The sequence below is a fragment of the Eleutherodactylus coqui genome, chromosome 1, assembly GCF_035609145.1.
Source record: "Eleutherodactylus coqui strain aEleCoq1 chromosome 1, aEleCoq1.hap1, whole genome shotgun sequence".
Lineage (NCBI taxonomy): Eukaryota > Metazoa > Chordata > Amphibia > Anura > Eleutherodactylidae > Eleutherodactylus > Eleutherodactylus coqui.
The window spans coordinates 451410419-451424757 of NC_089837.1; the positions used below are offsets into that span (position 1 = coordinate 451410419).

At 45.3% G+C, this 14339-nt stretch overlaps 1 protein-coding gene across 1 annotated transcript in view; it reads left to right on the forward strand.

The window, feature by feature from the left end:
* The first annotated feature begins 472 nt into the window (after positions 1-472).
* MTMR6 (myotubularin related protein 6) overlaps positions 473-14339 on the forward strand; it is a 90620-nt gene continuing 76753 nt past the window's right edge. Inside the window, exons 1-2 of the mRNA XM_066583465.1 lie at positions 473-589; positions 11201-11317. Coding sequence (XP_066439562.1) covers positions 566-589; positions 11201-11317 — 141 coding nt within the window. The 5' untranslated portion in view covers positions 473-565. The remainder of the gene's footprint in view (positions 590-11200; positions 11318-14339) is intronic.

Consider the following 14339-nt stretch of genomic DNA (forward strand, 5'->3'; position numbering starts at 1 on the left):
TCGGGAAAGAATTTTTTCCCAAAAATGGGCTAAATTGGCTTCTGCCTCATTGTATTTTTTTGCCTTCCTCTGGATCAACAATGGGGGTGGGGTGTGTAAACTGGCTGAACTAGATGGACATTGCCTCCCTTCAGCGGAACATACTATGTTACTATGTATATTCTCCTTCTGCTCTGATATTATAATTACTTGCTTATATCAATGTTACAATCACACAGATAAACTTTGAGTTGATTCTGACTCCTATGTGCTTTATGTTTTTTTTTTTACAATGGGTGTATTGCTCTTTACAAGTTGTATATAAAGTTCTCAACTCCTCTCCATCATAAGGGATAGTGTAGAAGTCCAATATTACAGCCGAGACCAGCGATTACAGTACGACATGTGAACAGGCGGTGGCGCTGTGGTAGACACAGGACGTTCCAGCGCCGCCGCAGCCCGGGCTGTGTGTCATTCCTTGTTGCAGCGATCATAGCAGGAAGTGTATTGCAGCTCCAGCAGCAGGAAGCGAGGAGGGTCTGAGCCATCAGTCCTCACCCGGTGCATCTCCGAGAAGGGGCCAGAGATGGAGCACATCCGGACCACCAAGGTACTGCCATGATTGGGGGGTTCTGTGTGCTGCTGCAGTAAGTGCAGTGTCATAGCAGATCACAGCTCAGCTGCTGTCTGTGTGATGCATCTACCATCCCTGAAGCTCTGCAGGCACTGCCAGGTGCACAGGGCGATGGGTGAGATTGCATGGGCATGGATCTAGTAGTGCCAATGCCTCAGTGTTGTTAGTTTGCACTTTGTGGTGTCAGTGTTGGTTACTAAGTATCTGGTTACAGGATATCCCTGTGCAGATACAGATCATATAGTAATGACCATACACCGCTGCTGCATTATACACTGCACCCTGCAAATACAGGTGGAGCAGGGTTATCACACATAGCCTAAGCTTCTGTCCTGCTGAAACCATGGAGCCCATGGGCCTGGACGTTTGTTGCTGACCTCTCACCTATTATGGTTGTTTTGTGTTCTTGCCCATGACAGTTCTTATTGTCAGGCCAGTAAGAAGGTCAGTTTGATTGATCCTGTGATGTACACTTACACCATCCTACCAAAAGTAGTTGGAAGAGGAAGAATCAAAATTAGTATTTATTTCCATATGTTAATATTTACTGGGGCTCCTAATGACATTGGATACTTTCCGTGGCATAGTTTCTCCTAAATCTGATATATTTTAGCTGGTATTTCCCTCAATTCATCCTGCAAATGTCTAGAATGACAAGTTACACCTCCGTGTTCATGGTTCTTGCCACTACCGTCAACGGACTGAGAACATGCCATGCAGAACATCCCCAGACCATAACAGAACCATTGTTCAACTGGCCAATGAAGATTCTCCTTGCACCATTGTAGACTGGCTGATGCATCTTCTTTGAGAGAACGTGACAAATGTTTGCAGGATGAATGAAGGGAAATACCAGCTGAAGTGTATCAGACACTAGTAGAAAGTTTGTCACGGAGAGTATCTGATGTCATTAGGGCCAAAGGAGCCCCACTAAGTATTAACGTATGGAAATAAATACTACTTTGGATTCTTACTCAGGTGTCCAATTACTCTTGGTAGGATGTTGTATGCTGACTGTCGCCTCACTAATACAGTGCTATGATTCTGTTTATAATAAGCTACTGTACCAATAAGATCCTGAGGAGTCAGCCTGCAATGCATGTGAATGGGTATTTTATAGCCCTGTCATATGTCCAGAATCAAGAATTCATTACTGTTGTAGATTTTGCCTTTTGCTGTATTTGGTCGGACTGTACTCTGTAATCAGTCAGAACCTGCATTGAGCAGGGAGGGGGTTGGATCCAAAGACCCTGGAGGTCCCTTCCAACTCTACCATTCTATGAGAACATTTATATACCGTATATACTCGAGTATTAGCTGAGGCACCTAATTTTACCACAAAAAAACAGGAAAATTAGGTGCCTCGAGTATAAGCCTAGGGTGGGAAATGCATGGTCCGTGCACCATTGCTTCCGATAGGGTCATGGCTGCTGCCAGCAACCCCTGCAGTGATTTTCAGGAAAGGTCTTTAAATATAAGCCCTTCCCTGAAAATAATCCATGGTTTGTGTAAAAAATAAAAAAATATATATACTCACCTCTCCGCTGCTGCCGTGGCTCAGGTATGTCTAGCTGCTTGTGTCCTGTCACGGTAATGAAGTTCTTTCAGCAGGCGGGGATTTTTATCATTGAACGACAGCTGAGCGCTGCCTGTGATTGGTCACAGCGCTTAACCAATCACAGGCAGCGCTCAGCCATTCATTGATTTCATTCAATATATGTATATAATTTTTTACACATGCTAAGGATGATTTTCAGAGAATGGCTTATGTTTAAAGCCCTTCCCTGAGGGCTCTGTATCACTACATGGGTGCCGGCAGCAGCCGTGGACCCATTGAAAGCAATGGGAGTATAAGTGAGGGGGGGGGGGCTTTTTCAGCATAAAAATGTGCTGAAAAAGTCGTCTTATACTGGAGTATATACGGGTAACTCAGGCTTTCTCAGTTGACAGAGCGGTCACTTGCCATATGGATGGCGGCAAATAAGGTTCATTATACATTATCAGTACATGTACATTCATTAACGTGAGCTGTCAGGTTCTCTCACGAGCGGGACGTGCAGCATACCTTTCCAACCATGTCCCTACTGATTCCTTTGGTGCTTTTATTTTTGCTTTCAACCCCCCCCCCCCCCCCCTCTTCCATTCGTACATTGCCTGACATGGAAGAATCCACAGGAATGTGGCTGTAAAAGTATGCAGCCTGTTCCACTTGTCAGAAGACCTGAAATGTCCTCGTTAAAGCATACCTGTAGTTTCAAGTGACTTTTCGGAAAAATTTGTCTTGTGGGAACTTGAGGGGTAGCACAGGCCATTATATGACTTGGATATAGAGTTTATTAAGAGCCCCCTCCTTGCAGCCTGAATCTCTGATTCTCATTTTTCTTTTTCTGCTAGGATTTCTCCCATAGACTACACACATGGGAGCAAACGCTCCTGTTCTTTATGTCCCTGTAGCTTGCCATCAAAAACAGCAGCAGCATGGAGGACATTATACAGCAGTACTGAGCAGTATAAATGTACATCTAGCACTGGGATGAGATAAAATACTTACTAGAAGTTGCACTAATGTCTCTTAAAGGGGTTGTCCCGAGGCAGCAAGTGGGTCTGTACACTTCTGCATGGCCATAATAATGCACTTTGTAATGTACATTGTGCATTAATTATGAGCCATGCAGAAGTTATAAAAAGTTTTATACTTACCTGTTCCGTTGCTGGCGTCCTCGTCTCCATGGTGCCGACTAATTTTCGCCCTCCGATGGCCAAATTAGCCGCGCTTGCGCAGTCCGGGTCTTCTGCAGTCTTCTATGGGGCTCCGTGTAGCTCCGTGTAGCTCCGCCCCGTCACGTGCCGATTCCAGCCAATCAGGAGGCTGGAATCGGCAATGGACCGCACAGAAGAGCTGCGGTCCACGGAGGAAGAGGCCATCTTCAGCGGTGAGTAGAGAAGTCACCGGAGCGCGGGGATTCAGGTAAGCGCTCCGGTGAGCTTTCTTTACCTCCCTGCATCGGGGTTGTCTCGCGCCGAACGGGGGGGGGGTTGAAAAAAAAAAAAACCCGTTTCGGCGCGGGACAACCCCTTTAATACCATAAACTTTCATGGGCAGCATGTAACCTGATCTCTCATTGGGCTGGAGATGGATTTTAGCAATAGTTAGGGGGGGAATGATCAATGCTTGAAGGAGGAGAACAAGTGGAGAAAGAGGCATTTTATCGTTAATAAGATAAATTACGAAGTTCTTTATATTCTCTTGCACCGACTGGCCATTTAAAAACAGCCATTCCAAGAATTAAAAATCTCAGCAAATTCATCAGAGTGTTTTCATTGTGCTGGCAGTTGTATAGTGAGGGATCATAGCATTAAATACAACTTGGGATACCCATGTTTAATGGGCACCTGTCTCATGGCATAGCTGAATGGGGAATAAATGCAACCATGATGCAATAGTTGGCTACTTGGGGATGAAGGCCAACGTTATACAGTGTATACTTACGTAATGATTGTCCAATCTGATTCAGGACTAGGAGCTAGCAACGTTATGCTGTGGGCTTGGGTCCAAATCCATTTGAGGAGGGATTGATGCACATTATAATGCAAATGTCTAGAGTGCATTGCTGCTGGAGATGCAGAAGCCTGGTATTATACCTCTCCGCATCCCCCCACTAGTAGTTTAAGAAAAAAAAAAGTAATTCTCCCCCCAGGTCATCATAGCAAGACTTCTAGTTTCCCAGTAGTCCCAGCAGGCCCCTGCCTCACTTCCCCAGTGATTATAGCTGGTCCATCTTCACCCCCCTCTTCTGGTCTTTTAGCAGCTTGGATTGTAATCTGTCTGTAACGTAGCTCCACAGTTGAGCCCTGTGTCCAACAGCTCAGATTTAGATGGCCGCTGTGGATTGGCGAGAGACACCAATGAATTTGCAGCATATGTAAGAATATTGCTGCAGATTTTTTTTGCTCAACTGTTTCTGTGACTCCCATAAACTTTAAAATTGTACCTAACTTTTCAGAATGATCTGGCATCAGGGGGAGGGGCTGCTCAGATGGAAGCGTATGTCGGACGTCCGTAAAAACTTTGGACGATATACGCTCGTGTAAATAAGCCCTCAAGGTGTATATCTGATTATCAGTTCCCTCAGAACTGGTGGGAAGAGCCTGTTTGCTATGTTCTATTTGCTGTGCCCAGAGAACTAGCCTCTACATGCCTGTAACACACTGAGAGACATAGAATCCAAATATAGGACACTTTCTAGTAGTACTGAGCAGTATGGATGTGAATAAATAGCATTAAACCACTCACCGTTAGTTCCAGCAGCACATTTTTGTGATTTCTGCTTTTCTTCTCCTCTCCTATGCTCACATAGGTTTCAATGAGCAAGATGGCTCATACTCCTACACTTACTGTTCTCTAGCTTGCTGACTCAGTTAGGAGAGATAACATCACTTGACAGCAGGCGGTGGACAGTTTTGCTTCATTTACATGGGACAACCGTTGGCTAAACGACTGCACGAGCACTGACGTCACCGCTGCTAGCACTCGCGCAGAGCGTTTAGATAGGCAGATTACCGCTGACGGGGAGCGTTTACACGTAGCGAGAAGTCAGCGATCCAGCGATGATTTTTATGCTGATTGAAAGTGAGTGACAAGTGAAAAGTAAACGTAACAATTATCGGGCATTTTCTTTCATTTGAATTACTTTTGCTCAATAATCGTACTGTGTAAATGGCAATTTAGGAGGAAGGTATAGACCCCTACCACTTCAAAGCACAAAAACATCATTTTAGGTAAATTAAGTAAATAGCAGTTTTGCTGGTTATCACATTAGCTATCCTATAAAGCAAAGGTTGTTTGAAATGTTAGTGACCATTTAAGGCCACCTGCATGCGGCAGAGCCGGCTTCCGCATGCTGGAGCCCACTGCGGAATCCCACCCTGACGGCATCAGCATCCACATACCTGTATTTTGGCTTCTTCATCTGTACTGCGCATGGACCTGGCAGCTCGCTGTCGGACATGCGCAGTACAAATAGTTTTTTTCAAATTTTATGATGAGGCAGAATCGGCGACCTGTTCGCAGTGTTAACTGCGGATGGGCCATTGGGTCTGATGGCTTCCATTGCCCGTCGCAGATTCGGCAGCAAAAATCCACCTGTGTGCAGCCGGTCTGAAGTAGAGAGCCGCGCACATCCATGGCCACCTCTTCATTTTTCTCAATAAGAGGATCTCTAAGAAGTAGAAAAGAGACCTTTCCAATGTTTGTGGCATATCCTGTGACCATGCCAAATATGTCTAAAACTTTAATTCTCAATGTTTGAAAATCCCTTTAGCTCTAATATGTCACTTGAAACAATCTAAGTCTTGGAGTCCAATACCTGGATAGTCGAGTGGTCCTCAACAGTAGAGCGTAAATCCATGAAGGTTCACAACAGCCAGTGATCCTCAGGGCAATGGAAGGGGCTTTCAGTTCCTCACACCCCCATATTAAATGTGCACCTACAATCTACTCCTTACACTTATGTAGGAGCATAGATCATCATTTGTAGTGGGGAAGACGACTCACTGGGACGGATCAAGGCGCCCAATGATGTCACTATGTAAACCATGTGTGGTGATGTCATTGCACGCAAGCAGACTAGTTAATGTGGCTTTCCAGTTTTTCAGATAAATACTATGAAAGCTATCCTCAGGATAGGTCATTACTGGTTGATCGACTGGGGTCCAGCACTTTGGATTTTGGCCAATCAGCTGATCAGGCGCCTGCTGTCAGTGCTGCGATACACGGCTATGGACTGGAAGCTGCCGCTCTGACGTGTAGTGGCCGGCACTTGCAACTGCAGGCGCAGTACTTATTAAAATCAATGGTAGCTGCGCCTGCAGTTACAAATGCCGGCCACTGCATAGGGGCCGCAACTGCTTCTGCTCCAAACCGCTATGTATTGTGGCACTGACAGCGAGCGCCCAATCAGCTATTCGCCCCCAACCGATCGACTACTGATGACGTATCCTGAAGATGGGTCATAAATAGTAATTCCCTGGAAAACCCATTTTAATTCTTGCAGGGCATTTTCTGCAGCACAGAATAGCCCTCCATGCCTCCCCCCAGCGCAGTGGTCCCAGGTACTTGCACACCTTTGCCAGGTGACTCCTAAGTAAGCTGTTAACAGTTTTTTTTACTAACAACCAGCAAAATAAAGGACACAGCTACTCCCATGAACTTATAAAGTTTCTAAACTTCATCTGTAAGTTTATATCTGTGCGTAGGCTATAAAATAATGGTCAGAGGTGATCGTTAAATGTAATGGGACATTCTGCTGTTAGGAGCGCTATAAACTGTACACCCGCAGGACATGGGGTCACTGTGTCACACACGGCCGCGGCTTGTTATTCTGGCACAGTATGAATTGCTTAGTACACTTGGCATGGGTTCCTTTTTGTATGGTTCTAGCGATGACCACATCTGTTGTTGGCTGACGCTTCCGCTTCAGACACAGACTCCACTGCTTTCTTTGTTGTAAGCTCTGATGAATGTCCTCATTGTAGTCAGGGGTAAGTACCGGGGACTAAACCGCTGAAACCAGGGGAAACTAGTCCAGTTCTGCTGCATTGTGGATGACAGAACAGTAAACCAGATACAGAGGGGGCAATAATGCAAATGATCCCCATAGTGGGACCTTATGCGAAAGTTACATTCACAAATGTAATTACAGATTATTTCCAGGAATGCACAATTATTGACTCGTGAGCTATGAAAAAGTAAAACGGCGTGTTGAAGAATTGTTATTAAATGGACTTTCTCTCTATAGCAAGTGATGACATATCACTAGGCTAGATAGGGGGCCCGAATGCCAGCATGCTCGGAATAAAGGGCCTACAATACTAATGGTGAGGATTGTATAGATTCGACATATTCCGCAACACTTTACAAATCAGCGTTTACCTATACACACAATACAGAATAACAAGCTAAGAAACAATGTGAACAATGGGAGTAAGGAGCCTGTTCTCGAGAGCTTACAGTCTATGAGGAAACTGGGTGACATAACAGTTAAATGTGCTTGTTCTATACAAGGGTCTAGCCAGCTTTTATATAAATGTGGTACTATACATAAAACGGTATGAGCCGTCACCAGCCATAGATATGAAGTATATTAGGGTGTATCGGATGTGGGGGATGCTGTTGGAAAGAGGTATTTGGTTCTGAGGGAGAATGTAGAGGTAAGACATTAGATTAGAGACTATGGTAGGCTTCCCTAAAGAGATGTGTTTTAGGGCACGCTTAAGGCCGTGGGTTTTGTGGATCAACCTGGTAGTCCTGGGGTAACACATGCCAGAGAACTGGTGCAGCTTGATAAAAGTCTTGGAGACGGGAGTGGGAGTTTTGGATTAGGCAGGATGTTAATCTTCAGGCTCATTTACATCAGAGTTGGGGTCTTCATTCTAAGCCTTCATTGTTGAATTCTATTCAAATCCTGGATGAAAAAGTGACAGCATGACGAAAAGTAAACATACCCTATTATAATCAATGCGGTGCAGTTGGTGCCATTCGCTTTCACAGTGAGCCGGACCTGTTTGGCCAGGGGAAATTGGGGTCAGAAACACTATCTCTTCTCCTTAGGGAGAGTGAGTACTCCTCTGGGTACTATGCAAATAAGGGAGATGGAATAAAACCTCCACAGTGCCACCTATTGGAAAGCAGCATTCCTGCAAGCCAAAGTCAGACTCTTTATACAAGCCTTGTAACAATGACTGGGAATTAAAAGCAAAACCAGACTCCATGTTCAGACAGCTGTTTTTTTGCCCTTCATCCGTGTACAGTAAAAGTTCGGCTTTGCTAGACGGTGAGTGAGGAGACCAGAATGGCCATGCACACTCCTCTTAGTAATATGCAAATAAGGGAGATGGAATAAAACCCCCACAGTGCCACCTATTGGAAGGCAGCATGGCTTGAAGGAATGCAGCCTTCCAATAGGTGGCACTGTGGAGATTTTATTCCATCTCCCTTATTGACAGGAAAATAGAAACGCTAACGCAGATGTGAACGAGCCTTTAGGACTCATGTCCACGGGCAAAATAATAATTTAAATCTGCAGCGGAGCACCCGCACGCGGATCCGCATCCCATAGGGATGCATTGACCCCCCCGCGGGTAGATAAATAGCCGCGGATGGTCAATAAAAGCGAATTAGAAAAAAAATGGAACATGAAAAAATCCGGACCATGCTCCATCTAGGTGCGGGTCTCTCGCGGGAGACCTAAAATCAGAATATACTCACCTGCTCCGGATCTTTCCTTCTTCGCGACTTGATCTTCTCTCCGTCGCGGCCGGATCTTTTTTCTTCTGGCCGGCGCATGCCAGCTGCACTCGACCGGATTCCGTAAGTCACCTGTCCACTGTCAAGATGTCGTTGGTAAAGTGTACGGATACTATATGTATATGAGTGGTGCACCGTCTGATGGGCGGTCCACCTCTGCTTATGGTGCGGCTGTCTTCCTACCCAGAGTTTAAAAACCGTGTCCATTCCAAAGTTTGTGATGTCACTATCTCCGTCCGCTGGAGACGTCCACGCTCATGCGCTGTGACTCTTTCCCGGCTGGACTGACATCAAGTGCATCTGCCTCCCCGCTCAGTGCGTTGCAAGCATGGTGATAGTGGAACGCATAACGTCTCCAGCAGGCGAAGCTGGAGACGTCACGCAGCTTGGAATGGACGGGGTTTTTAAACTGGTCAGGGAGAAAACAGGATTGCAGGCTCATTTGCATATAGTGCACGCAAAAGTTGACCATCGATATCTGGACAGGGGAGACGCAGAGACACCCACTTAGGGCTAATTCACACGACCATGATTTCAGCACATATTGCGCATGCGATGCAAGGATGCGTGATACGCCGTAAATGGAGTCAATAAAAGTACATGGACTTTCATTGGTCCATTCACATTAGTATGCAGATACCCCCGTGAAAAAAAAATCGCAGCATGCTCTATTTCTCTATTGTGTATCGCGCAGTGTCAGCCCTACTCCTCTCTATGGGTAGCTGTCCATACGCTATACATTGCATATGGACGATGATACATAGCCACCCCGCTTAGACAGAGGAGAATAAGAAAAGGCAAAAGTCACACTGTGCATGAGATCCGCGGTCATACACAGCGCACTCGCTGCCATACATGGTCTCTGCCGGCTCACACAGAACGGTAAAACACTGCGTGACCCACACAGCAGTTTATTTACATGGTTGTGTGAATGAGCCCTTAATAGCCTTGAAGAATGATATAATCAACTATTAATTATATCATCAGTAATTACAAATACCATCTTGCCCCTTATAGAAACCATATATTGAACTGTTTAGCGACTATGTTGAGATGATGGCTTTAATATGAGTAGAAAATGAATGTCCTGAGCTGAACGTAGAAGTCTTGATGTATGTAGACCCAAGAACAGGCTTTAATTCTTCATGTAGCGCCGCATTTACTCACAGGCTGTTGATAGTACTGCAGCTAATTCCAGTTAATGTGAATGGGGTAGAACTGCGTTGCTAGACACAGTCCATGGACAGAAGGGGTATGATTTGGGCTCATGCCCACGGGGGGCGACAGTCTGTATATCATTCTTGTTTACATGCATGGAGTTGAGTGAATGTTCCTTTAACCCCTTGAGTGGCAGGTTTCCTACCACCCTGTCGTGCCCACCAGGGCAGGTTTTTTAAAATGGTCTAATCATTGAATTTCAACTAATTTTGCAGTTGCGTCTAAAGAGCCATAACTTTTTCATTTTTCCATTGACACAGCCATATGAGGGCTTGTTTTTTGCGGGACAAGTTGTGATTTTTTTAAACAGGGGGGAGGAAAAAAAGAAATGGGGAAAAAAGAAAAAAAAGGGCCATGTCATTAAGGGGTTAAATAATGTATTAACTTCCTTCTCTGGGTCATTACACATGTGTGATTGTATTTTTGATGTTTTTACAAAGTAAAGGGAGACAAGTGTTTTTATTATTTTTTTTATAATTTTTTAAAAAAATTATTTTTTATTTTTATTTTTTTGTCCCTTTAGGGGACTTCCACAGGGACCCATCAGGACCCCTGATCACATTCCGGGGGTCCGATGGTGACAGCCCTTTACAAGCTGCAGTGACAGCCTTTTACATGCTGCAGTCACATAGACTGCAGCATGTAAAGGGTTAACACAGCAGAGATCGGAGGTTTTCTCTGATCTCTGCTGTAAGAGCTGGTACCTAGCTGTCCTCTGACAGCTAACAATCAGCTCTCCCTGCCACAGAGACCATCGGCTTGCTTCTGACAAGCCGATGGTCTCTATGGCAACCTGTAAACAAAGCAGGAGGTATTGCCGGCATATCGGCAATATCTTCTGCTGGTTTTTCAAAGCCCTTGCACTGCTCTGTGTGGGTCTGTGCAGGCAGAGCACAATGTCACAGCTTGTGGCATTGTGCTCTGCAGCTCCCATAGTGATACATAGCCCGGAAATCTTCCGGGCGATGTCACTATGAGCAGTGGAGCTCGTCCCGGAAATTTTCCGGGCGTGCCACTCAAGGGGTTAAGTTGTATCTGACGGCCATGTCCATTTGTTCTTCTAGGTGGAGCAGGTGAAGTTACTGGATCGGTTCAGCCCGAGTAACAAGTCGACTTCTGGAACGCTGTATCTCACGGCCACTCACTTACTGTTTATAGACTCGCTGCAGAGAGAGATCTGGGTAAGTGCTGTGCCCGTGTGCCACGTCTGCCCGTCTTATCTCAGACACTTCCTTATTATAGACTGCTGTGCAAACACTTCACTGTATTCTTAGAACTAATTACAACTCCGGGACATTAACGCTTTCCAATTCAATGTCTGACATCTGAAGACATTTTGATTGAAGACTGTACAGTTCCAATGTCAGAAGACGTCCGGCAGGGTGTTCTTACTGTAGATTACTGGCTGCTTTGTTGGGGGCCTCTCCAGCATGTCCCATACGCAGTACTGGCTCTAGCCAGCAGATGGCGCCATTGTATAATGGCAGAAAGAGAAAGCCCCCTAGGAAATCCTGAATCTAAAATTGGATTGCAAAGGGTTAAAGGGGTTGTCGTGTCACTACAGCCTGTCTCCATATACCCAGTTAGGGCATTGGGACCTCATAGAGAGGCATCTCCTGCTCATAACCCTCATTCTTTCAATGGTGTAGAGCCACTAACAAGTGAAGTGCAGTACCAGAAACGGCCTGTGAACAGATGTGGCACTGTTTCTGGAAAAACAGCAATTTCTTTTTTCTAGTTCTGGACATTTATACCTTCCCCAAAATTGTATGTAGAGGGGGATACCAACTCAAAACTCCAGGCAGCTACATGCACCCCGCTACAGCAAAAGCGAGTATTCAAGTAATAGAAACTAGTCCAGCGCCAAATTGTTTTTTATTAGCGTTATTTAGATACCATGGGATGTAAACATAAAAACCAAGCTGCATAAGTTACAACAGCTTACGCGTTTGAGACACGTAATGTCCTTCATCATACTATGCTGGTAGAAGCATGCGTCAAACATGACCAATCGGAGGGTCACAATGATCAAAGCTGCATGTTCTAAAACATTAGATGTGATATAAAACACACAATAACCCGACATACATAATTCCATAAATAAATGTCGCAATGATATAAGGGGTCATGTCCACGGGCAGGTCAAATTTCACATGTGGGAGCCTGCAGTGGAATCCGACCGTGCCAGCAGATGAGGACCTTGCTTACCTGTCCAGGTTGTCTTTTTTCTGTACTGTGTATGTCTGCGGAAGCATCGGCACATGCGCAGTAGAGGTTTTTTTTTTTTTCAAACCTCTGCTTTCCCGTGGAATCCGCAGTCCGTCTGCAATGTTAATTGCGAAAGGGCCACGGATCAGACGGCTTCCATTGACTTCAATGGAAGCCGTCTGTGTGGGAACTGCACTGAAATTAAGCATGCTGCGATTTGATTTCCACACCCAAAAGTCCGCAAATCAAATCCACATGCTTTAATTCAGTTGCGGACACCCATGTTTTCCTACAGGTGGCTTGAATTGCGGTTCATCCGTGCAGATTCCACAACTCAAATCCGCCCGTGGACATTGGGGCTAAGTATGTATATTTCCATTTTTTTGTGTTCTACTCTGTGCATGTCTGAAACGCATGAGCTGGTGTCTCTTAACCCGTTTAGTAGCAGGCAGTGTCAATTTAAGGCGCCTGGTCTCTGGCTTAAAGCCCAGCTGTATGTGAATTATGGTGGGGATTTAAGCTTTCTTCCTCTGCAATCAATCAGAGACAGGATGTGCTGTCAGCTTTTTAGTGACAGCTGATAACCCAGAGGAGAAGGGAGGTGGAGTTTTTAACCCTTTCTGTCTTCTTCTTCCCCGAGTACACAGCACTCAATGAGCGCTCTGTACTGAAAAGTGGAAGTATAACTTCCACTACAGGAGGCGGGGGGGTCACATGACTGCCAGGGTTCCCTGCTACAACAGAGCTACAGGGTCATACTAGACCCTGACCAGCTCTGCCAGTGACTGTCACTACAGGGGATGTTTTCCCCTGTAACTGGGGCTCCTATGGATGCCCCATCTACAGTGGGAAAGTGTCAAATAAATAAAAACCATGTGAATGTCCCCCAAAGGTCTTGTATGACGCATAGGGGACATAGATAGTAAAAAAAACATGATTACATACATCAAACAACAAAATAACAGAATACAACAACAATATATATATAAGAAAGAAAATAACCGAAAACCATCGCTGTATGCGTCCTGTAATCCAAAACCATACATATTATATATCAAAACGAGCGAAGCAAAATCAGGAACCCATTCCTATACTTTATTTTAGTGTAAATGTACTAATTAAAAAACTAACTATAAATGTTAAAAAAAGCTATTTTTTTTTTTTTATAGCATTTTACACCCCAATAAAACTAAAAGAACGGGGGGAAAAAAGTCAGTGAAAAAGATATTTTAAAAATGGCCCATATGTCACGGAAAAAACACAGCAAAAAATAATTTTCGTAGCTAAAAGGAAAAAAAATAGGGCAATAAAACTACCACATGGGTAAAATCCCTAAAAAGTGTTTGGTCCTTAAGGGGTCAAGGTGCTTTCATATCTGCCTAATGCAATGTGGCTTTTAGGGCGTATTCAGACGACTGAATATTGGCCGCGTATTCACGCTGGCCGATATACGGCGTCCCTCTCTGCAGGGCGAGGAGGCTAGAAAAGAGCCAGGAGCAGTGCACTAAGCTCCCGCCCCATCTCCGCCAACTCTCCACCCCCTCTCCGCCCCTCTGCACTATTTGCAATGAGGGGAGGTGGGGTGGGGGCAGGGCTAATTCATGCCCACTTAGCCCCACCCCGCCCCCTCATTGCAAATAGTGCAGAGGGGCGGAGAGAGGGTGGAGAGGAGGCAGAGAGGGGGCGGGAGCTCAGAGCACTGCTCCTGGCTCTTCCAGCCTCCTCCCCCTGCAGAAAGAGACGCCGTATATCGGCCGGCGTGAATCCCCGGCCGATATACGGTCGTCTGAATAAGCCCTAATACAGTATTTGATCTCATGGAATCTAAATGAAGTGAAAAGAACCCATTAAGCGCTGGAAGAATTTCTATTAGTTGGATCTGCAAAAGTGTGCCAAAAATGTAGACCGTGTTCACACGTTAGATGTCATCGAGGAGTCGGCACTTATGTAACATCAGCTGCATGGCACATTCCCATCAGTTAGGGGTCCCATTCA